Source organism: Dipodomys merriami, unplaced genomic scaffold (genome assembly GCF_024711535.1).
Source record: "Dipodomys merriami isolate MVZ:Mamm:240054 unplaced genomic scaffold, mDipMer1.0.p SCAF_508, whole genome shotgun sequence".
Lineage (NCBI taxonomy): Eukaryota > Metazoa > Chordata > Mammalia > Rodentia > Heteromyidae > Dipodomys > Dipodomys merriami.
Window position 1 is genome coordinate 609,363 of NW_027206078.1, and position 24,261 is coordinate 633,623.

Below are 24,261 nucleotides of genomic sequence, written 5' to 3' on the forward strand. Positions count from 1 at the left end.
TCTCCCCGCAGGGCGGCGCCTGGGAGCCCACCGACACCGGAAAGGCTGGCCACAGCTCCCCTCTTCCCCGCTGACACACGGGACGTCTCCATCGTCCTCACCGGTGCGTTGAAGCTCTCCCTGCAGACATGTCCCAATTACCTCAGCAGCCCTTTGTCCGTAGGTACCGCGTGTTTTTGGTCAGTCGTGGGTTTTAAACTCTGGGCCTGGGCGCTGTCCCTCAGCTCTTCAGCTCAAGGCGAGCACTCCACCACTTGAGCCACAGCTCCACTTCTGGTCTTCTAGTGGTTTTTATTGGAGATCAGTCACTTTCCTACCCAGGCTGGCTTTGAACCACGATCCTCAGATCTCAGCCTCCTGAGTAGCTAGGATGACAGGCGTGAGCCACCAGGGCCCAGCTTCGTGGGTACTTCCGTAGCTATTAACTTTAGAGAATTCATGACACTCTGTGCGTGTACCACTCAGGTGAGCTGAACACGCCATTGACTGTATGTACCTGATGTGCGCATTGGATGCCATTTGCACACACTTGCACGTCTCACACCAAGGCCTGCCCTCTCCACTCCTGCCGGGCATACTGGGGTTCGGGCGCCTCATTTCACCACAGGATAATCAGGGGCAGCAGTTTATTGAGCAGAGTGCTACTCTTTCCACACATACAGGACACAACTCCCCAAGTGTAACACCAAAGCCATGTTGGGTCTGAGGGGGCGATGCTCCACCCTGTGCAGCATAGGGCAGTTCATGCACATCCTCAGCTGCAGGGCCACCAACACGCTAGGAGAGCCAGGAGCTGTCAGCAACCGCAAAGCCAGCCTGGGACACTCAGAACTTCAGAAGATGTGTGTACATGTGTGTTTGTGAGAGAATGTGTTTATTTAGGGGGGGAGGTGTTACTCCGATTATCTTTCTAGAGGCTGCTATCCTGTTCTAGGACACCCACATGCAGGTTAGTAGACTTCTACCAGCCCTACCTCTTATGGGACCAAACTTTTTTTTTTGGTTGGTTTTGGGGCTTGAACTCTGGGCCTAGTGGCTGTCCCTTAGCTCTTCAGCTCAAGGCCACAGTACCACTTCTGGTTTTCAGGTGGTTAATTGGAGATAAGGGTCTCAGGAACTTACAGCCTGGGCTGGCTTTGAACCCCAATCCCAGATCTCAGCCTCCTGAGGTGTGGGCCACCGGTGCTTAGCAGGGTTGAAGTTTAAGACAGGCTGGTAGGTGTGGAGCCGTTAACTTGCCTAACATCCTCACTGAGGCAGGAAGGTTCCTGGGGCTTGGCAGGGGGGCGGGGGGGGGGCCACGCCACAGGGCGGCCAGGGCACAGCCTGTGGCTACAAGGACAGACGGCCTGGGCTGGAAGGGCTTGTGATATTCCTGGACCTTTGAACCAGAGGAAGTAGTACCCAGGGCTTAGAGCTCTGTGAGGGCTTTTCGCAGAACTGGCACCCTGGCACGTAGGCGTCCACTGCCCAACCCCATCTGCACAGCCTTAACCAGAACCCAGGCTTCCACTGACTGTCCTCGTGGTCCATGGACATGCTCCCTGCCCTTGGGCCCTAGCGTGGCTCAGAAGTCAGGCAAAGGGCCAGGAGGGGAAGGGGCTCCCCAATCTCTGGAGTCACTGGGGAGCTAGGGCATCCCCAGGCCCACCTTTTAGCCGGCAGATGGTCATGGGGGTTGCGCTGCTTGACAGAGGTGAGAAGAGGGGTCGCAGGGGGCCGGAGAAGGGGGTCTCGGGGAAGATGAACAGCAGTGACCCGTCAGTCACACTGTAGAACGAGAGGTGGCCAGCCTCATAGTCCAGAAAGATGCCCACACGTCTGGGAGGCTCCCGGAGAGGGGAGAAGGCGGGCTCTGTGGAGGTGTAATAGCTCCCAAGGAACACCAGGATCCAGAACCCACAGGCAGCCGACAGCTCCCCTTTCTCCTTCCGGTTGACATTCTCTCGGCAGACACCCAGGGCCCAGCTGCTGCGATCCCCGACCTCCACCTCCCAGTAGTGGCGGCCGGAGGTGAAGCGCTCTTGGCCCAGCACACAGGGACTGGGGTCGAAACGCTCAGGGCTGTCGGGCAGGGCCTGCCGCTGCTCTCCTCTCTGCACGCTCCGCCTGTCCTCACACAGGACCAGCTCCGGGTTGGCCGTGTCTGGGTCCAGAGTCACATCCACTGCAAAGAAGGGTCTAGGGTGAGAGTCAGCACCCGCCGCTCAGGGCCGGTGCTGCAGGAGACTGCCCTGCTGTGGCCCACCCAGGGGGCGGCTTTCCCAACCACGTCTAGTTGTATGGGCCCTCCCCTGTGCACAGATGACGAGGAAATCCTGACTTCTCCATGTCTGTCCCGTCAGTCCCACACGGGAGCCTGAGCTCTGGGCCCCACATTCACAATGGGGCTATGGGTTCTGAATGCCCCCAAGATAAGAGATTCAGAGTGACAGGCTGCTGCCTGGTCCCGACCACATTCTCAGGCATCTCCCCACCTACCTCCAGGTCTGGTGCAGCCCTATAGCCTTCACTCTGTTGCTTTGGATGTCTAAGTATAGCAAGAAAGAGATCTGGACTCTCTCCCTGGAGCCTGGCACTTTCTGGAAGCCTCAGAATTTCCTAATAAGAGCATCTTTTGTTATTCAGAGACCCCTCACATCACACCCGAGCGTCTGCTGGTGGGGGGGGGCGGGTGCACAAAAGCCTCAGGTCACCAGAGGACTAGCTATGGGACTAGATACAAGCGTCACCCATGGACTCACCTCCTGGGACTTGGAGGACATTGCGTTTGATGATTGATGACTAATAATTGAATCATCTGCGCCCCAAAAATGGCACTTCCCCGCAAGACTCCTAATTGGTGAGGCGCCAGGAAGGAGCAGTCCCCGAGGGCATGGAGCCCCGTGCATCCCTTCTTTATATGTCGCTGACCTTTATCGTTTACAATAGTCCAGTAATAGTAATGCCTGGATCTCGTGAGCTCCCGGGTAAATTCTCTAACTCAAAAGGGAGTAGTGGGCCATACATTTATAGGTCCCGGCTCACAACGGATTCGACACAGGTGTGGAGCCCTTGGCTATGAAGTCTGCAGTAACTCTAAACATCAGCACGCAGCCAGACTGCTCGACACAGAACGTTGTCCACAAGGCTGGAGAACCCGCGCCGCTGGTGTCACGCAGAGCAGAGGGCGCTGCTCCAAGAACTCGCTGCCCTGTGTCTGTCCCAGGGTGCAGCCCACCCCCCACAGTCCAGCCACCCGAGGCCCTCATTCCTACCGTGAAACCTCTGCAGGGTCTCCACCAGGCCTGGGACCCTGCACACGGTCCTAAGCTCCATGGGCACCACTTCCGGAGGCTGCAGCTTCACATCCTGCGCCCTGCAAGGCACAGCCCAGCCTCATCCTCAGGGCTGGCGGCGGCCCCCACACCCAGCCCCCTGCCCCGGGGGGTCGCGGGCTCATACCTGCGCAGGGCCTCCTTAACGTCCTGTGGGGGGAGAGAGGGTCATGCGCTCAGCACCTGCACTTCTTGGGGACCCCTCCTCACACCCCTCGGCCAGGCCTTGGGCTTTCTTTGCCAACCAAGGTTAGCTCCAGGCCAAAGAAATACATCCATGTCGGGGAGAAGCCCATCCGGCACCAGGCTTGGACCAGGGACGCTGGACAGAAGCCTGAGCACAGGCACGGGCGCCGAGGGAGGGTGTGGTCCGCCACCTTGTCACAGCTCTCCTCCACCGGGCCATTCCCCCAGGGGGCGCCAGGCCACAGGCACCCCCCCCCCCCCGCAGCGGGCACCATGCTGTGTGGACCTGGAGCCCTCCAAAGCATGAACTGAATAAATCTTTCTTTACCCAACCTCAGAAAATGAACCAACACATCAACCCACCTGACACCCTGATACTGCACTTCCTCTGGCCAAAACTGAATGGAAATAAGTGCATTTCTGTAGTGTAAGACACTCAGTCTTCAGTGTTTATAGAAAACCAAGTGCAGCAATACACCCATGCACACAATCACGTGGAAGGCAGCTCCTGGAAGGCTTACTCCGTGTGTGTGTGTGTGTGTGTGTGTGTGTACATGCGCGTGCACTTATACTGGGGTTTGAACTCCATGCCTGGGAGCCATCCCTGAGCTTTTGTGCTCTAGGCTAGTGCACTACCACTTGAGCCACAGCTCCATTTCCAGCTTTTTTGGTTACTTACTCTTGGACAAAAAGCTAAGGAATAGCACACAGGCTCTGAGTTCAAGCCTCAGCACTGGAAGAAAAATAAAAACTAAGAACAGTACCCAGTGCAAGGCAGGGACCTTCTTGCACTAAGCCACGAGTGAAGCCCGCATGCTCACGCCACACCGCCACACACCAGCTGCCAGGCCAGGATGACAGAGTAGCGAGACACTGCTCCTGCCAAGAGGTTCCTTGCAGGTGGGCCCAACAGCTGAGGCTTTCACATAAACAAGTCATTAATTCTGGGAGAGGAAACAGATCCCATGGCTTCAAGGAGCCTCGCGGGCACAAGCTCTGAAGCCCGGGCTGCCTTCACTGGCATGCGTGGAGATGCGGGCCTGGGGAAAGGAAGCCTGCTGGGAAGGCACAAGGCAGCCACCAACTTCCCACACTTTTGTTCAAGGAGTGTGAAATACCTGCTCACTGCTCCGCGGGAACAGCTGTGCAGGGGCACACAGCCAGACAGCAGGGGCAAGGTCTTCCCGGATAGCAAGCCCAGCACCCAGGGAAGGGGCTGGCGAGGAAAAACACTGTGCCAGAGCACGGGCTGCAGGACTCAGGAGGGAGCACCTGGAGGTCAGCTATTTGAGAGAAAACACTGGCTCTGGAGCAGCCCCCAGGACCTCTCCCCCCAATTCAATCAGCCAAAAGGGAGGTCCTGAGGGGTCTTACTACAAATCATCTGGTGACGAATGCACCAACAATCACAACACACACAATGTAGCAACACCAGACTGCACACTGTATAACTTCAAAGTTTCAAAGTGAGGGGAGAAAATTTTCCATACATCCCGAACATCCCAGCTTGTCCAACCTGACAGTCTCTCCTCCTCTGCTCCCACCTCTTCCCCTCCACCTAGAGCCCGGCCAACCCCCCCCCCCCCCCCCCACCGTGTCTGACAGTTTGGCAAAGGCCATGCCACCAAGGGGAACACGGTAGGGGGCCTCTTCCTGGTCAGCTTGGGCTTCTTGCCAGTGGGCTGCCCCCTGTAGGAGGGTCCTGACCTACACTCTTCCCCTTGGCCTTGTGATCACACACGGACATTTTCTACATTCAGAGCTATCTGTTTCAGACTGCTATGTTTGCACTACACCAAGAGCACAATCAAGTTTCAGAGTATCTGTGGGGCCCCCCCAAAAATCCAGCTGAGCCCCGAGGAAGTGCCACCTGCAGCCTATCTGGGAACTCTTAGAGGTTATCCCTGTCGCTCCATCAACGCTCACTGAACAGGTTTCAGCAACTGAGGCAGAGAGTCCGTGGAAGGTGAGCAAGCTTTGGAGCAGAGAGCCAAGCATGCTCAGTGTCATTTGGGCTGTCCCGAGGACGGAGACGTGATGTGAGGGAAGAGAGGCCAGGTCAGCGTGCCAGCTTTCCAGGGCCAGAACCCATACCTGGAACAACTCCCCCAAAGTACAGCAAAGGGAGCCAAGGGATTGGCTACGGCCTGAATACCCCCCAAAGGCACGTGGGATTAAATCGCCACTGTGAGGCAGTAAGGGATGGCCAATCGTAGGGCTGTTATGAAACAGCCTTGAGACGCCCCATTTGCCATCTCTATGAATTACCCAGTGGTCACCATAGCAACAGAACGTGGACCAAGATGGTGCCCAGTAATGAAAACACTCATCTTCCAAGGGAAGAAAACAGACCAGGGAGTGTGGGCCTGCTGCTGAGAACAGGAGGAGGGGAGGGCAGCAATCCTGTAGGTGAGTGTGTGATCTAGGGCCATCACCAAGAGGGAAAGCTGCAGGCGGGCTTTTGTTGCTGACCAAACACCAGACGCTACCCCCAAGCTGGGCAGGGAGAGCGCACGTCCACTCCAGTGTCGGTTCAGAACAGTAATGCCCGCAGGCAGGAGGGGACGGGGGACAGACCCTGCAATCTTTGTAAGCACAGTCAGCCCCTCTGTATTCCTAAGGTTCTGCATCTGTACATTCAACCAACCGCAGACTCTGAGAATTGGGGAAAATGAAGAAATCCTGCCGGTAATGAACATACAGGCTTTTTCTCCTTTACATCTTCCCAGAGAACATCATCTAGTGACTACATACGCAGCACTCACACGGATGGTATGGTGCACTGTGCCATTTCACAGAACGCACCTGAGCCTCCTTCAATGTTAGTATTTTCTAAGGTCCAGGAAGGAAGCACTTAAGAAAAGCCCTGTTTGAGGATAAGGAGGAACACTTCCAAACCTCTTTTATCCTGGGCTGGGAGGTAGAACACACTGCATCTGGCTCAGCCCTGCCCACACTTCCCGGGTGAGTCTGGCCAGGCCCGCAAAAACCCGCGTCTGTGCCTCTGGGTGACCTCACCCAGGCCTTCCTGCGCTCACTCATTCTCCAGCGCTTGCCGCATCCATCTGTCTCTGGCCCTGAAGACAGCAAGGTCAAGCTCACTGTGACTGGTGGGACGCACTGTGGGACTCACCCAGCAGGGGGTGTGGAAGGCAGCGGTGGCGAGTGTAATGTGGCCAGTGTGTGGCAGGTGAAAGCGGGACACGTGCTGAAGGCAAAACACATGCGTGTCTGGGAAAGCAAGCAGTGTGTCTGCTGACAGGGTGCACCCTTGGGAGCTGCGTGGGCCTACGGGACCCCCCCCCACACACACACACTCACCTGCAGCAGCCCCAATGCCGGCAGCTGGCAGCGGCCCTCAAGCTCGGCAATGAGCGTGGCCAACTGGGAGCTCTGCTGCCCGAGCCTGGCCGCGCCCTCACGCAGTCTCGGCAACACTTCCAGCTCTTCCTCCTCCAGCTTCTGCAGCAGCTTCTGCTCCTCTTCCACCAGCAAGCGGCGCAACCGCTGGAACTCATCGAGCACATTTTGCCGCTGGCTCTCCACCATCTTCTGCAAGGTGCAAGAGCAACAGCCCTGTCAGCCCTGGGGACGCACCCACCCGCGCAGGACCCAAACCAACGTCGCCAGGCCCTAAACCCAAACCTTGGGACCATCGACACCCCAAATCCAGCACCACCACCTGTTGCTCCAGGGCTTAAATCTAGTCTTGGGGTTACCAAGACTCCAGAGCCATCGGGAGCAGCACCACTGGCCGTCCCCACCCTGCTCCTCCTGCTGTCCGAGGCACACCGGCTCATCACGAGCCCCCCGTGTCTGTGGGCACAATTCCTCCCGCACTGTCTCGGTGCCTCGGGCTGCCCCCGAGGACCAGGACCCCTTTGTTGGCACCTGCCTGCCACAGGGCACACGTTTCCTCGGCCTGTGCTTGGAAGAGCAGCGCATCCTCCATCTGCTTCCGCAGGTGCTCCACGGACCTCTCCAGCCTCCCCTGGGGTGAAGGAGACGGGCAGTCGTGAGACCCCTGCCCAGAAACGAAGCCTCTCACGCCGGACTTCTCGCCTTGCTTGCCGCCCACCGGACCAGCTGAAATTTGCCCTGGAGACGGGGTGCGGCGGCCCGCGCTGGTGTGTATCCTCACTGTGGGCCATTCCTCTTTCTAAAACGCTCACCAATGGTGGTGGTGGGGGTCACCCCCTCATTGCTTTTGGGGGGTGTGCCTTTTCACTTGGCTTTTTGCTAGTTAGCTGGAGGTGCGTCTCATGGGCTTTGCTGCCTAGTCTGGCTGCCTGTGGAAATGCCTAGACTCAGCCTCTCGGGTAGCTGGGGCGGCAGAGTGAGGCGCGAGGGGCGCGAGGGGCCGGCTTCACGCGCTCAGCTCTGCGGTCCCGCCCCCTGCGGAGCGCCCTCGGCGGGCCGGCGGCGTCAGGGCCTCGGCCTCCCCCTCCCCTTCCCCGCCTCAGGCACAGGGCCTGCACCCGGTCCGAAGCCACGGCCCGAGCGTCGCCCGAGCTCCGAAGCCTCGGGAACACGACGGAGGCTTTCCAAACGCAAGCTCACGCGCAGCACGCGCGCGCTGCCGTCCCCGCCCCTCGGACGTCCCCGCGGGGCTGAGGCCCGGCCCGGCCCGCGCTCCCCTCCGCGCTCCCGCGGCCTCCGCGGCGGCCCCACCTTGAGCTCGTCGGCCGCCTCGGGCAGCGGGCGCACGCGGTGGGCCCAGTGCTCCCCCGAGCGCTCGCAGGCGGCGCACAGCAGGCGCAGCTCCTCGCCGCAGAAGGCGGCCAGCGGCTCGCGGTGCGCGGCGCACACGCCCTGCGGCACCGGCGACGGCGGGTGCAGGCGCCGCGCCAGCTCGGCCATCTTGGCCAGCGGGCGGTTGGGCCGCAGGTTGCGCTGCGGGGACGGCTCGCGGCACTCGGGGCAGGCGTACGGGCCCTCGGGCTGGCCCCAGCAGCGCCGGATGCACTCGCGACAGAAGTTGTGGCCGCAGTCGGTCATCACCGGGTCGGTGAAGTAGTCGAGGCAGATGGCGCAGGTGGCCTCCTCCTGGAGGTTGGCGGACAGGTCGGGGGCGGCCATGGCGGCGCGGCTCTCGGCCGGGCGGGCGGCGGCCGCGGGGAGCGCGCGGGGCCCGGGAGGCGCGGGGCGCGGGCGGCGGGCTCCGGGGACGCGGGGCGCGGCCGGCGGGCTCCGGGGACGCGGGGCTCGGGCGCGCCCGCCCCGGCTTCCGGGACGCAGGCACGCCGAGAAACGGCGGCGGAAGCAGGAAGTGCGTTCTTTTTCATCCGCTTTCGCCTGGGATTGGCCACAGCGGGTCACGCGCCCTTCCGGGGCCTGAAGCGGCGGCCTCCCCGCAGGCCCGGGGGCGGGCGGGACGCAGGGCCGCGCTCCGGTGCCGGGGGCCTGGTGAAGGCGCCCCGAGCCTCCTCCCCTATGCGCGCGCTCCCCGTGCCCGCTCTCCCCGAGCCTCCTCCCCGTGCGCGCTCTCCCCGAGCCTCCTCCCCGTGCCCGCGCTCCCCGAGCCTCCTTCCCGGGCCCGCTCCCCGTGCCCGCTCTCCCCGAGGCTCTTCCCCGTGCGCGCACCCCGGGCCTCTACCCCGTGCGCGCGCACCCCAGCTCTCCCCGCCCGTGCGCCCCGAGCCTCCTCCCCGTGCCCGCGCACCCCGAGCCTCTTCCCCGAGCACGCGCACCCCGAGCCTCCTCCCCGTGCCCGCGCACCCCGAACCTCCTCCCAGTGCGCGCGCTCCCCGAGCCTCCTCCCCGTGCCCGCGCTCCCCGAGCCTCCTCCCCGTGCCCGCGCTCCCCGAGCCTCCTCCCCGTGCCCGCGCTCCCCGAGCCTCCTCCCCGTGCCCGCGCTCCCCGAGCCTCCTTCCCGGGCCCGCTCCCCGTGCCCGCGCTCCCCGAGCCTCCTCCCAGTGCCCGCGCACCCCGAGCCTCCCCAGTGCCCGCGCTCCCCGAGCCTCCTCCCCGTGCCCGCGCTCCCCGAGCCTCTTCCCCGAACGCGCGCTCCCCGAGCCTCCTCCCCGTGCCCGCGCTCCCCGAGCCTCCTCCCCAGTGCGCGCACCCCAGCTTCTCCCCGCCCGTGTGCCCCGGGCCTCCTCCCCGCGCGCGCACCCTGGACGGGGCGTCCTCCGGACGGGAGACGGCCTGGCACAGGGCGCGTCGACGCCCGCCGGGGTCCGCGAGCAGGAACCACACCAGCACTCGGGCGCCCGCCTGCAGCTCGGATATGTATTTAGAAGCCGGTCCGCTCGGAACTCGGGGCTCTTTGCAAAATTACCTCTCGAAGCTTCCGCCACTGCGGCCGCCGGCGCCCGCGCCTAGCCTTTGACCCACATGGTCACTGTGGAGATGACCATCTGGCCGGACTTGGGGGCCCCCAGGCAGAAGAAGGGCTGCAGGGGCCCGGGGAAGGCGGCCTGCGAGTAGGTGTGCAGGTGCGCGCCGTCGTGCGCGCTGTAGAAGGACACCTCCCCGGCCTGGAAGTCCAGGAAGACGCCCACGTAGCTGGGCGGGTCGGCGAGCGTGACGGGCGCGGGGGCCGCCGCGGGCGCCGGCTTGGGCCCCTTGCACAGCTGCACCACCCAGAACCCGTTCTCGGGGGACTTGGGCACGCGGTCGCGGCGGCTCACGTTGTCGCGGCACACGCCCAGCGCCCACAGCGCGTCCCCGGTGAGGTTCATGCCCACTTCCCAGTAGTGCCTCCCGGCCGCGTAGCTCTTCTGGCCCACGGCGCACGGGTAGGCCACGAAGCGCTCGCGGCCGCCGGGCGCGCCGCCGTCGGGCGGGAGGCTCAGGTAGCAGCGCTGGCGGCTCTCGTACAGGAGCAGGTAGGGGTAGGCCGAGCCGGGGTCGGGCACCACGTCCTCTGCGGGGAGGGGCGAGGACGGCCGGTCGGGGCGGGGGGCGGAGGCCCCTCCTGCCGCCCCCCTCCCCGCTGACCCACCGGCCCTGTGAGCCCGAGGTCGCTCGGTGGCGCCGCTCCCGGAGCCGGAGCGACTCAGCTCGGCAGGCCGATCGGAGCCGCCTCCGCACCCCGCCCGGGGCGCACTCCCCACCCGAGGTCCCCGGACGGGAGGCCCCGCGGCCGCGCTCACCCTGGAAGCTCTTGAGCACCTCGATCTGGCCGGGCACCCGGCACACCGTCCGGAGCGCCGCGGGGAGGTCCACCTTCGGGTACTGCACGCTCAGGCTGCTCTTCCTCCGGGGAACAGACGCGGCCCCTCAGCCCGCGCGCGCCCCCGCCGCCTCCCCCGCGCGCCCCCGCCGCCTCCCCGCGCGCCCCCGCCGCCTCCCCGCGCGCCCCCGCCGCCTCCCTCGGGGCCGCCCGCCCCCGCCGCCTCCCCGCCCGCCCCCGCCGCCTCCCCGCGCGCCCCCGCCGCCGCCCCCGCGCGCCCCCGCCGCCTCCCCCGCCCGCCCCCGCCGCCTCCCCCGCCCCGCCCCCGCCGCCTCCCCCGCGCGTCCCCGCCGCCTCCCCGCGCGCCCCCGCCGCCGCCCCCGCCCGCCCCCGCCGCCTCCCCGCGCGCCCCCGCCGCCTCCCCCGCCCGCCCCCGCCGCCTCCCCGCGCGTCCCCGCCGCCTCCCCGCGCGCCCCCGCCGCCGCCCCCGCCCGCCCCCGCCGCCTCCCCGCGCGCCCCCGCCGCCTCCCCCGCGCGTCCCCGCCGCCTCCCCGCGCGCCCCCGCCGCCGCCCCCCGCCCGCCCCCGCCGCCTCCCCGCCCGCCCCCGCCGCCTCCCCGCCCGCCCCCGCCGCCTCCCCGCCCGCCCCCGCCGCCTCCCCGCCCGCCCCCGCCGCCTCCCCGCGCGCCCCCGCCGCCTCCCCGCGCGCCCCCGCCGCCTCCCCCGCCCCGCCCCCGCCGCCTCCCCCGCGCGTCCCCGCCGCCTCCCCGCCCGCCCCCGCCGCCTCCCCGCGCGCCCCCGCCGCCTCCCCCGCGCGCCCCCGCCGCCTCCCCGCGCTCCCCCGCGCGCCCCCGCCGCCGCCGCCGCCGCCTCCCCCGCGCGCCCCCGCCGCCGCCCCCGCCCGCCCCCGCCGCCTCCCCGCGCGCCCCCGCCGCCTCCCCGCGCGCCCCCGCCGCCTCCCCCGCGCGTCCCCGCCGCCTCCCCCGCGCGCCCCCGCCGCCTCCCCGCGCGCCCCCGCCGCCTCCCCGCGCGCCCCCGCCGCCTCCCCGCGCGCCCCCGCCGCCTCCCCCGCGCGTCCCCGCCGCCCCCGCGCGTCCCCGCCGCCTCCCCGCGCGCCCCCGCCGCCTCCCCCGCGCGCCCCCGCCGCCGCCCGCCTACCTGGCCAGGGTGTCCTTCACGTCCTGGAACCAAGAGAGAGAGGGGCTCAGCTGCCCCCTAAAGAGGGGCTCGGCTGTCCCCGCCGGCCGCCCTCACTCTGCAGACAGCTCTTCCCAGAGCCGTCTCTCCCGTCCCGTCTGGTCCGGTCCGGCCGGTGCTGTGCCAGCTCAGCCACGGGCGCACGGAGGGCCGGGAGCCTGGGGAGCCCAGCCCGGGCGCCTGCCCGACATGAGCGAGCCGCGGCCACGCGCGCGCGTGCGCACGGAGGTCACACCCACGGTTGCGCGCGCACACAGCTCCCCATGCGTGCAAGGCCCCGACAACGCGCTGGAGAGGGGCGTGGGGCAGAGCCCGGTCTCCACCCGGCGGGGCCTGCCGGGCTCCCACCTTGGGCAGCAGAACCCTAACGCTGACTTCCGGCACAGGACCCGCCCGGACGGTCTGCGGGAGCTGCCTGCTCACCAAGGCTCTGGGGCTCAACCTCAGACACAGGAAAAGGCCCCACTAAGTGTGAACAGGTTGTGGTTTTGGTTTATTTGCTTTTAAAATTTTGCCAGTCCTGGGGCTTGAACTCAGGGCCTGGGCGCTGGGCCTGAGCTCTTTTGCTCAAAGCTAGCGCTCTACCAGTTGACAGCTCCACTTCTGGACTGGTTTTGAACCATGATCTCCAGGTCTCAGCCTTCAGATTACAGGCTCCTGGCTTTGAATAGGCTTTTTTGTTTTTGTCGTTTTTTAATAGAAGAAAAACTGTATCCTAAGTTAGAATGGCTGTGAAAGCTATCAAGGAAAACCCCGCAGGGCATCAGCACCTGTGTGCTGTAATCCTTACAGATTCCCTGCAGGAGATATTTGCTTCAGTTGCATAACTATATGCATGCATGCGTCTTCAGGATCGTAGGGCAAAGTGCATTCTGTGCTGTAATTACCGGGTGCTCGAATGAGCCAGATGCCCACCCGTGTGTCAAGTCAAGGCCAGCATCTCTCCACCCCTTCCGGAGCCGTAGCATTGCAGGTACCTCTGCCCTGCCCCCAAACCAGTTCTGCCCATGCAGAGTCAGTGAGTCTCCTCCATACTAATGGTGAGCCCTGCCCCAGCTCTCCATCAGATGCCAAGTGCCCAGCACCACCTCCTTAGGCCTGGAAGCAGGGAGGTGCGGCTCATCTGGGTTGGAGCCTCCTGGAGGCTGAATTATTTCCTCCTTCCAAAATGTCATAGACAGAAGTCCTAGCCTCCAGGACCTTGGCATGTGAGTGTATGATGATCCTTTATTAAGCCTATTGAAAATTAAAAATACAGTAGGCTTGGCCACTGCACATCCCCTCACACTGTATACATTGGGAGCACACCCTGGGAGTCTCATGGCTGACTGGGAGTTATGGCTTGCTACTGCTGCCCAACATGGAGAAGGAACACTACACCACAGAATGCTAGCCTGCTGGTCTCCAAATCTTAATCTTTCCAAGCACTGCTGGGACACCATAGTGGAACATTCCACACCCGATCTCATAGGATCAGAATGATAAGTCAGAACACAGGGGTACTGAAAATTATTACATATATCCACCATCAGCAGAACAGATGAATTTCATGTTGAGACACTGGTTCTTGCCCCCAGATATCTCATTACATTGATGGCAGTATTCCAAAATTCAAAAGAAGATTTGACATCTGTACTTCTTCTGTCCTGAGCATTCCTGGTATGGGATGTGCCACCTGTACTCTTCCATCAGCCTAAGCTATAGCAGACGTGTCTCTCAGGCTGCATTTTCTCCCACGTTTAGCCCATGCTAGCTATCCCTGGGCCTGGGCATCCTCATACCACACCCCCATCTCCTGGCGATTTATACAGGTATGTGGCTATGGGTGGCTGGCCCGGCCCAGCCAGCCTCACCTGCAGCATTTGGACAGGGTCCTCTCGGCTCCGATCCTCCAGCTGCAGGAGCAGGTTGTGCAGGGAGTGGTTCTGTCTGTCCAGGGAGGCTTTGCTATCCTGCAGCCTCATCACTGTCTCCTCCTCCTCCTTCTTCAAGGTCTGCAGGAGCCTCCGCTCTTCCTCCACCAAGAAGAGGACCACCTTCTGGAACTCTACCAGGATGCGCTCTCTCCTCTCCTTTGCTTTATCCTGCAGGGGCCACAGCCAGCCATGAGATACCATGCCACCTGTACCATACAGCCAGCCATGAGAGACCATGCCACCTGTACCATACAGCCAGCCATGAGATACCATGCCACCTGTACCACACAGCCAGCCATGAGATACCATGCCACCTGTACCATACAGCCAGCCATGAGATACCATGCCACCTGTACCACACAGCCAGCCATGAGATACCATGCCACCTGTACCATACAGCCAGCCATGAGATACCATGCCACCTGTACCATACAGCCAGCCATGAGATACCATGCCACCTGTACCATACAGCCAGGGGCAGACAGCTCTGCTGCTGTATCCGTGCTCCAGCCAAACTGAACTCACTCGCTGGATCTGGTGAAACACTGTTGTTTTTTTAACCTGAAGTTACATGCTGTGGTTTCGTCCTTGGATGAATCTCCAGCGGTCTAAGTCTGCATCCACGGCCCCTGCACGCTTCCTCCCCTGAACACCTCCTCTCCCTCATGTTTTATTTCAGGTTAATTCTTGGGTCAGCGACTGACATCAGAGGGTGGAAGGAACCTTTTCCTTCCCTGAATCCCCGACACTGAAGACACTGGAAGGCGTTGGGGGCACATGCTACCATAGTGGGTGGGGATGGCTGTGGGGAGGGAAAGGCCCTCGGGGCCCCTCCACAGCCCTGGCACCGACCTGCCACTCTACTAAGCTCTGCTCCTCCTTGGCTTGCATCTTCTCTGTCTTTTCTATCTCCTCCCGGAAGTACTTCATGTCCTCCTCCAGCTTCACCTGTGGGATGCACAATCACAGGAATTAGGCCAGTGGATCGACCCCTCTCTGCCCGGCCTGAGTTGTGCTCTCTAAAGCTGCATGGACCAGACACCCCACCCCAGACAAGCCAGTTCAGCAGCGAAGCAGGTCAGAACAGGCCCCAATAGTCCATTTCTGAATGAGGGTTATGAGCTAGAGGCCCCTCAAATACAAAAGTATAGTTGCAGGAATTGCTCAATCTTTTTGTTCCTGAAGCCTGAGGGACAGAAGCTGGCCACCTTGTACAGGAGACACTTCCGGCTTTTGTCTGTTTATGTGGTGCTGAGGAATCGAACCCAGGGCCTCATGCATGCTAGGCAAGCACTCTACCCCTGAGCCACCTTCCCAGCCCAAGTCCAAGCACCTTTACTTGTGCTTTTCCAGTTTCCTTTTCTGTCCACATTAAGATAGTCATCCAGCCAAGCATTGATGGCTCACGCCTGTAATCCTAGCTACCCAGAAGGCTGAGATCTAAGGATTGGGGTTCACAGCCAGCCCAGGCAGGAACGTCTGAAATTCTTTTTTTTTTTTAAATTTTATTTTATTTTATTTGAGAACATACTGTACAGAGGGGCTACAATTACATGGGCAGGATAATGCATACATTTCTTACCAAGCATTGCAGCCTCCTCCTTTGTTTACCCTTCACCTCCCTTCCCAGCCTCCCCCCTCCCCCCACCCAATCATACCCCCCTCCCCCCCCCCCACCGACAAGCTGGTTTTGACATGACATTTTGTACTTCTCATTGTTGCAACAGGTCCACCTGAATCCTTACGTCTGAAATTCTTATCTCTAATCAACCAACAGTAAACTAAAAGTGGAGCTGTGGCTCAAAGTGGTAGAGCATTAGCCTTGAGCAAAAGAGCTCAGGGACAGCACCCAAGGCCTGAGAACAAGCCTCACAATTGACCGAAAAAAAAAAAAAATGATCCTTTGGAGTCTGATTTGGAGAATCAGAACACTTGCAGTTCTGTAATTTGGGACTGAGAGGGGAAGGTGTGCCAGGGCTGGTGTAGCCTATGTTCCGCAGCTAGACCAGCAGCAGCCTAGTGCCGCTTTCTCCTACAAACCATTTGAGCACATTTCTAACCGGCCAGGCCGCAGGGACCCTTAGCTCTCAGAGGGAGTGGAACACAACTACCCCGGGACTCCACTCCTCCAGAGTGGCTCACTGGGCCGCCAGGCCAGGCCAGGGCCCTGAGAGTGAAGCCTAGGAGTAGGCCACGGAAAATGGCCTTGTTGGCTTGGGCCTAGGAGCCCTGCCCTTCACTGGACACCCTCCCTCTCTAGCATTGATCCTGGCTCCCTCTTCACTGGATGCCACTTTTTCATCTCCAACCGGGGTTCCTGACCCCCGAGAGGCCATTCCCAGTGCTGGCTAGCGCCTCTGACCTGCTGGTCAGGTGCCCTCCCTGCGGCCCCTCCCCTACCTTGTACTCCTGCACGGCCTCATCCACGGGGAGCGCCCTGTGGGACTGGTGCTCCCGGGACTCCCTGCAGACAACGCAGATGGGGGTCTGCTCCTCCAGGCAGAAGAGCTTGAGGGGCTCCTGGTGTGCGGGGCACAGGTCCCGCCTCTGCAGCCCCGGGTGCTGGCGCGCCATCTCAGCCACTTTGGTCAGCAGGCGGTTTGGCCGCAGGTTTCTCTGGGGGGACATTTCCCTGCACTCGGGGCAGGGAAATGACCCCTTCTGCCTCCTCTTCCCCTTCTTGCCTTTGGCCTTCTCCCAGGTCATCCGGATGCACTCGCGGCAGAAGTTGTGACCACAAGAGGTCATCACTGGGTCAGTGAAATAGTCCAGGCAGATGGAGCATGTGGCCTCCTCCTGTAGCTTTCTGGCAAGTTCCACAGCATCCATGGTTCCTGGGAGATTAAGGTGAGGGTTTCAGCTGGCTCACTGCGCCTGCTGCTTTCCCATAAACAGCACAGAGCCTCTGTGGCTGCTCACCCAGCCCCTCTGAACCTTGGTGCATTAAGCCTGAGCTGAACCCTGCCTGTCTTCGCCTGTCCAGATGGCCCTGCAGAAAATGCTAAGCTTCCTGAACACTTTGATGTGAGCCCCGGCCAGCCTTTGGGGCAGGGATGTCGCAGGTTCCTTGAGCCCGTGGCTGCGTTCTCCACCGGGTACCGTCGTCCCTCACACTGCAGTCCATTCCCAGCTGCAAAGTGACCGGGGCTCAGCGTCTGCCCTCAAGGCTGGAGCCCTCGCCCTGAGCTGACCAGACCTCAAGGCTGGAGCCCTCGCCCTGAGCTGACCTGCAGTTCTGGCTTTGTACGGTCACTTGGATGTGCGGAGTCTCACTGACTTTTCGCCGAGACCCCACCCCCAGCCTCGAGACCCCCACCCCCAGCCTCGAGACCCTCACCCCCAGCCTCGAGACCCCCACCCCCAGCCTCGAGATCCCCACCCCAGCCTCGAGACCCCCACCCCAGCCTCGAGACCCCCACCCCAGCCTCGAGACCCCCACCCCAGCCTCGAGACCCCCACCCCAGCCTCGAGACCCCCACCCCAGCCTCGAGACCCCCACCCCCGGCCTCGAGACCCCCACCCCCGGCCTCGAGACCCCCACCCCAGCCTCGAGACCCCCACCCCCGGCCTCGAGACCTTCACCCCCAGCCTCGAGACCCCCACCCCCGGCCTCGAGACCCCCACCCCCGGCCTCGAGACCCCCACCCCCGGCCTCGAGACCCCCACCCCCGGCCTCCTGAGTGGACGGAGGGGTGAGCGGCCGGCGCAGAGCCGCGCGGGTCTTTTCTATTAGGAGCCAAGTTCGGTGCAGCAAAGATGCAAGCACCCGCCCAGTGCGCGGACACGCGCGGACACGGCCAAGGCTGCCTACACCCGCCCAGTGCGCGGACACCCGCGGACACGCGCGGACACCCGCGGACACGCCCAGCCGCGTGCACGCGCGGGCCGACGCACAGCCCACGTGTGGACGCACACGCACGCCGCCGGCGGACGGCGCTGGACGCGGGGCCGGGGCGGGCCGGGCTCGGAGCCGCCCGAGGGCGCCCGGGGCCGGGGCGGCGCGCTCCTACCTGGCCCGCGGCGGGCGGCTCCGAGCCCGGCTCTGTCCGGGACGCGGGGTCCCCGGACCTCGGTCACCGGCAGCCCCGAGAAGGCGCCTTGGCGGGCGGAAGGCCCATCCAGGGCCCCGCGGCCGGAGAGGCTGGCGGGGGCGAGCGGAGGGGTGCCCCGGGCCGCGCCGGGAGCCTCGGGGGTCGGAGAGGGCCGGTACGCAGCGGAGGTCCCGCAGGGCGACGGGTGCGGGGCCAGGCGCCTGCAGCCCGGGAGGCCCAACAGCCCGCCGCGCTCTGTGACGTCACCCGGAGGCGGCGCCTCGGGGTTGCCCGCACCTGGCCCCGCCCTGTCAGGCCCCGCCCTCGGGGCTCTGTGACGTCCCGGGAGGGCGTTGCCTCGGGGGGTCTGCCCGCGCGAGGCCTCGCCCCGCCCACGGGGCTCTGTGGCGTCATCGGGAGGGCGGTGGATTACTTGGGGCAGGGCGGGGCTAGGTGGGGACGGGGCGGGGCTAGGTGAGAGGCGAGGCGGGGCTAGGTGGGGGCGGGGCTAGGTGAGAGGCGAGGCGGGGCTAGGTGGGGGCGGGGCTAGGTGAGGACGGGGCGGGGCTAGGTGAGAGGCGAGGCGGGGCTAGGTGGGGGCGGGGCTAGGTGAGGACGGGGCGGGGCTAGGTGAGGGCGGGGCGGGGCTAGGTGAGGGGGCGGGGCGGGGCTAGGTGAGGGCGGGGCGGGGCTAGGTGAGGGCGGGGCGGGGCTAGGTGAGGGCGGGGGTCTAGGTGAGGGCGGGGCGGGGCTAGGTGAGGGCGGGGCGGGGCTAGGTGAGGGAGGGGCGGGGCTAGGTGAGGACGGGGCGGGGCTAGGTGAGGGAGGGGCGGGGCTAGGTGAGGGCGGGGCGGGGCTAGGTGAGGGCGGGGCGGGGCTAGGTGAGGGCGAGGCGGGGCTAGGTGAGGGAGGGGCGGGGCTAGGTGAGGGCGGGGGTCTAGGTGAGGGCGGGGCGGGGCTAGGTGAGGACGGGGCGGGGCTAGGTGAGGGCGAGGCGGGGCTAGGTGAGGACGGGGCGGGGCTAGGTGAGGGAGGGGCGGGGCTAGGTGAGGGCGGGGGTCTAGGTGAGGGCGGGGCGGGGCTAGGTGGGGGCGGGGCGGGGCTAGGTGAGAGGAGAGGCGGTGCTAGGTGAGGGCGGGGCGGGGCTAGGTGAGGGCGGGGGGGCTAGGTGAGGGCGGGGGGGCTAGGTGAGGGCGGGGGTACTAGGTGAGGGCGGGGCGGGGCTAGGTGAGAGGAGAGGCGGTGCTAGGTGAGGGCGGGGCGGGGCTAGGTGAGGGCGGGGGGGGGCTAGGTGAGGGCGGGGGGGGCTAGGTGAGGGCGGGGCGGGGCTAGGTGAGGGCGGGGCGGGGCTAGGTGAGGGCGGGGCGGGGCTAGGTGGGGGCGGGGCGGGGCTAGGTGAGAGGAGAGGCGGGGCTAGGTGAGGGCGGGGCGGGGCTACGCGAGGGCGGGGCGGGGCTAGGTGAGGGCGGGGGGGGGCTAGGTGAGGGCGGGGGTACTAGGTGAGGGCGGGGCGGGGCTAGGTGAGGGCGGGGCGGGGCTAGGTGGGGGCGGGGCTACGCGAGGGCGGGGCGGGGCTAGGCTGAGGGCGGGAGGGGCCGGGATGTAGTTGTGAAGGCACCGTGCCCAGGCGGCCGGGCGGAAGGGCTCGCGGCGGCCGCCACCTGGGGAGGGCGGGGCCTCCGTCGCGGTGAGGATCGAGGGTGGAGGATCGCCCGCGGCGTGGGGCGGGGCGGGTCTGCCCCGGGTCTGCCCCGGGGCTGGGGAGGTGGAGATGGGGTGCGGTGGCCCGAGGCCGCCCGCGGTCTCAGGGCACCGTGCGGGGCCGTGAAGGGCTGGGGGTCGCCACCCGGCTGCGGGTGAAGACAGCCCGGCCCGGGCCGTGGCGCAGGGTCGGTCCGTGCAGACAGACAGCCAGACAGCCAGCCTGGCGCGGGGTCCCTGCAGACAGGCAGCCAGCCTGGCGCAGGGTCCCTGCAGACAGACAGACAGCCAGCCTGGCGCGGGGTCCCTGCAGACAGGCAGCCAGCCTGGCGCAGGGTCCCTGCAGACAGACAGACAGCCAGCCTGGCGCGGGGTCCCTGCAGACAGGCAGCCAGCCTGGCGCGGGGTCCCTGCAGACAGACAGACAGCCTGGCGCGGGGTCCCTGCAGACAGGCAGCCAGCCTGGCGCGGGGTCTGTCCAGACAGACAGACAGCCTGGCGCGCGCGGGGTCTGTCCAGACAGACAGACAGCCTGGTGCAGGCCGCAGACAGCGGCCTCCGGGTGGAGCGGCCCTGGCCGCATGGTGGACAGCTCACTGGGCTGCAGTAGGCTTTCAGCCGCTTCACTAGCACACGCACTCGGCCGCCATCCAACCTCGTGTGTAGCAGGCAGTGAGAGAAAGAGGTACAGACAGGCTGAAAGAGCTGGAGAGCCGGACGATGACTGCGTAACACCCAGGCAGGTCTAATTAAGGGGGATTCTGGGCTGAGGCTCACTTCAATATGGAATAGAGCACAGAATTTTCAAAAATCTAATAAAAAACCCCAAGCGCACACATGACATCAGCATGGGAACGTCAAGCACACACATGACATCAGCATGGGAACGTCAAGCACACACATGACATCAGCATGGGAACGTCAAGCACACACATGACATCAGCATGGGGTCACCAAGCACACACATAACATCAGCATGGGACCATCAAGAAGCACACATGACATCAGCATGGGAACATCAAGCACACACATGACATCAGCAGGGGAACGTCAAGCACACACATGACATCAGCATGGGAACGTCAAGCACACACATGACATCAGCATGGGAACATCAAGCACACACATGACATCAGCATGGGAACGTCAAGAAGCACACATGACATCAGCATGGGACCGTCAAGAAGCACACATGACATCAGCATGGGACCGTCAAGCACACACATGACATCAGCATGGGAACGTCAAGCACACACATGACATCAGCATGGGACCGTCAAGAAGCACACATGACATTAGCATGGGACCGTCAAGCACACACATGACATCAGCATGGGAACGTCAAGCACACACATGACATCAGCATGGGAACGTCAAGCACACACATGACATCAGCATGGGAACGTCAAGCACACACACATGACATCAGCATGGGAACGTCAAGCACACACGACATCAGCATGGGGACGTCAAGCACACACATGACATCAGCATGGGAACGTCAAGCACACACATGACATCAGCATGGGAACGTCAAGAAGCACACATGACATCAGCATGGGAACGTCAAGCACACACATGACATCAGCATGGGAATGTCAAGCACACACATGACATCAGCATGGGACCGTCAAGAAGCACACATGACATCAGCATGGGAACGTCAAGCACACACATGACATCAGCATGGGAACATCAAGAAGCACACATGACATCAGCATGGGACCGTCAAGAAGCACACATGACATCAGCATGGGACCGTCAAGAAGCACACATGACATCAGCATGGGAACGTCAAGCACACACATGACATCAGCATGGGACCGTCAAGAAGCACACATGACATTAGCATGGGACCGTCAAGCACACACATGACATCAGCATGGGAACGTCAAGCACACACATGACATCAGCATGGGAACGTCAATGACCCAGGTCCCCATCAGCTGCGATTGCTCCCTGCTCATTTTAATGATATTGCTGATCCAACACAATGGACTTGAACTGTAAACATGAAAGTCAGGATTTGCAGAATAAAACATTACCATCAACAGCTACATTTACCATCAGTTTGGGTATCATTTCCACAGCTGGGGGATCTGGGTGTTGGAAGAAGCCTGCATGGTGCATGGGCTACTGTTATTTTTGTCACCATCTCATAGTGTGCACCCAGCTCCCAGTGAAGGAGACACTCGCTGGCCCAGGCAGGAAGCTGATGAAAATGGACTTGTAATGTCTTCATGGTTGCCACTATTTCTTATAGGTCTGGGTTCCCAGGCTTCTCACTAGGTGACATTAAAAGAAAGTACTGCGGATACTGCTCTTATCTGTGAGTTTTGCGGCAGTAACGAAGATTCTCACATCCCAGAGACTTGCTGTAACTATTATTCCCAATATTCACAATGTGTGCATGTGGGCCCTCTAAGCAGGAGGGCTGGTAGAGGCTTGTGAATTAAACCGACAAAGGATAAAGAAGAGATCTAGCACCCACATTTCACGGTACATTGTTCACTTTACATGTTGTTAGACATGGAAGTTTCTACGCCATTTTAACAAGCTGTGAACATTTGTGAAGCAATTAGAGAAAGGAAGCAGGGGACGGGACTTCTGGGGGTGCATTGTGGGAAAGGAGTGTAGGACATGCATGGGGGGAGGGGGGCTGGGAAGGAGCCTAGGACACGCATGCGGGTGGGTGGGTTGGTAGTTGTCTATGTAGACAGCTTGATGCAAAATCCAGCATTACAGACACAGATATCTGGTGCAAGACAGGAGACATCTTCATACCTGGAAATGTCCTTTACAAAAGAGATATCTGATCCCGGTGTCAGAGTCTGACACCTGTATCCTAGCTTCTCAGGAGGCTGAAACCTGAGGATTGTGGTTTGAAGTCAGCCTGGGTAGGAAAGTCTGTGAGACTTCTGTCTCTAATTAATCTCCTAAAAACTGGAAGTGGAGCTGTGGCTCCAAGTGGTAGAATGCTAGCCTTGAGTAAAAGAGTCCTGGGGTAACACCCAGGCCCTGAGTTCAAAGCTAGGGGACTGGCACACACACACACACACACACACACACACACACACGGGAAAAGGAAAAGAAATCTGTACCTTGATTTCATGTAGGAAAGGATAAAGGATTGAGGTTTTTTCTTTTTTCCTGTGTGTGGTTCTTAAGTTGCCTTCAGCTTAAAATAATATACCAAAAGGAGTATATTTTGAGATAACACGTCCCGATCCTCTCCAGCCCCTGGGCTTTCTGCAACAGGCCTTCATCCTCTGGAATGAATCTGAAATGTTGCTAGTGATGTTTTTAGGACAAAACACTCCAGACAGAAGTTTCTGGACCTTCAATGTCCCTTGAGCCCGTGTGTTGAAGGCGTTGTCTTCAGCCAGTGACACTGCTGGGAGATGGTCTAGAAGCTTAGGAAATGGAACCCAGTGTCAAGAAGTCATGGAGAGAGCCCTTGGAGGGGAGGTCAGGATGATGGGCTCGCTCTCCTCTCATTTAGCATCCATGAAGTGTCCGTGTTCACACGTGACAGTACGTGCTGCCACCGCAAGCCCAAATGGAGCCAGACGACAGCTCAGCCCCGCGAAGCCTTTCCTCCTCCACGGCGGTGACCGCCAGTGTCCGTCGTGGTCAGGGAAGCTGTAGCTGTAGCTGTGGGAGACCAGAGCTCACCACACCGCGTACGCCGGGGCCCAAGGATTACTTCGAGTGGACCAGCTTGGAAGACAGCAAACAGAACAGCCTAGAAACGTGGAGAAGTGGCCGTCTTACCGGTGAAATACAAACCCACGCAAGCTGCCTGGGACGGGCCGCGGGCTTCCCAGAGAGCAGGCTTTTCCGGCGCCTCCCGTGATCTTCCTGGGCCGCCCCCTAAAGCTCAGAACCCTAAATTGCGACAGCTACTTTTGGGGATCCAGTGGGTGGCTCTGGACAGAGCCTTCGGGTCAACAGCTGCAAAGCCAGGTGCCTGCTTAGCCTGGGATCGTCCTCCGCGGGTTCCGCTATCTCAGCGCCTGCCGCGTCCCTATTGGCTGGCTCCCCGCAGGCGTGCTGGCTTCCATAGCGCCTGCCGCGTCCCTATTGGCTGCCTCCCCGCAGGCGTGCTGGCTTCCATAGCGCCTGCCGCGTCCCTATTGGTTAGCTTCCCGGAGGCGTGCCGGCAGGCTGTACTCTAATTGGCCCGCGGGTGCTCCGCCCTGCCGCCTGCCTCTCCTAGCTGCCTCTACCAGGTTGGGCTCCGCCGCGGCTAGGGGCGGCCGTGCGTGGCCGTGCGTGACCGTGCGTGGCCGCGCGTGGCCGTGCGTGACCGTGCGCGGCCGTGTGTGACCGTGCGTGGCCGGCGGCGCGGGCCGCACCCTGTGTCTTTCGGAACCACAATTCTCTCAGAGCTCCTCTTCCCAACGCCCCGCGGTCACGTCTTCACAGGAGACGACGGAGGACCCGGCGTTCGGGGGCCGGACGCTGGCGGCTCCCTCGTGCGAGGGTGTGAAGTCAGTTTCCCTGGAAAGTAAAAGAAAACAAGCCAGAAAACAAGCCGGGCGCCCGTGGCTCCCGCCTGTCACCCTGGCTACTCAGGAGGCTGAGATCTGAGGATCGCGGTTCAAAGCCAGCCGGGGCAGGAGAGACCGTGAGACTCCTATCTCCAATAAACCACTAGAAAACCGAAGTGGCGCTGTGGCTCCAGTGGTAGAGCGCTCGCCTTGAGCTGAAGAGCTGAGGGACAGCGCCCAGGCCCAGAGTTCAAGGCCCACGACCAACAAGAACAAAGAAATGAAAGGAAAACAAGCTTTTCGG

General features: G+C 62.7%; 2 protein-coding genes across 3 annotated transcripts; both read right to left on the reverse strand.

The window, feature by feature from the left end:
• Positions 1–612: 612 nt before the first annotated feature.
• Positions 613–8,615, reverse strand: LOC138810741 (E3 ubiquitin-protein ligase TRIM11). The gene is made up of 6 exons (XM_069997943.1): positions 8,175–8,615; positions 7,399–7,494; positions 6,825–7,055; positions 3,445–3,467; positions 3,258–3,358; positions 613–2,167 (listed from the first exon to the last, which is right to left on the reverse strand). The coding sequence occupies exons 1-6, from the start codon at positions 8,580–8,582 to the stop codon at positions 1,620–1,622; spliced, it is 1,407 nt and encodes a 468-aa protein (XP_069854044.1). The 5' UTR covers positions 8,583–8,615; the 3' UTR covers positions 613–1,619.
• Positions 8,616–9,696: 1,081 nt separating this feature from the next.
• Positions 9,697–23,230, reverse strand: LOC138810740 (E3 ubiquitin-protein ligase TRIM17-like). Of its 2 annotated transcripts, none has more exons than XM_069997942.1 (7): positions 22,566–23,230; positions 16,133–16,566; positions 14,585–14,680; positions 13,670–13,900; positions 11,778–11,800; positions 10,601–10,704; positions 9,697–10,371 (listed from the first exon to the last, which is right to left on the reverse strand). In XM_069997942.1, exons 2-7 carry the CDS (start codon positions 16,559–16,561, stop codon positions 9,824–9,826), a joined length of 1,431 nt encoding a protein of 476 aa, XP_069854043.1. In that variant the 5' UTR covers positions 16,562–16,566; positions 22,566–23,230; the 3' UTR covers positions 9,697–9,823. The 2 variants fall into 2 exon arrangements, with proteins under 2 accessions (XP_069854043.1, XP_069854041.1); XM_069997940.1 differs by lacking the exon at positions 22,566–23,230 and adding an exon at positions 17,743–18,018.
• Between the last annotated feature and the right edge of the window lie 1,031 nt (positions 23,231–24,261).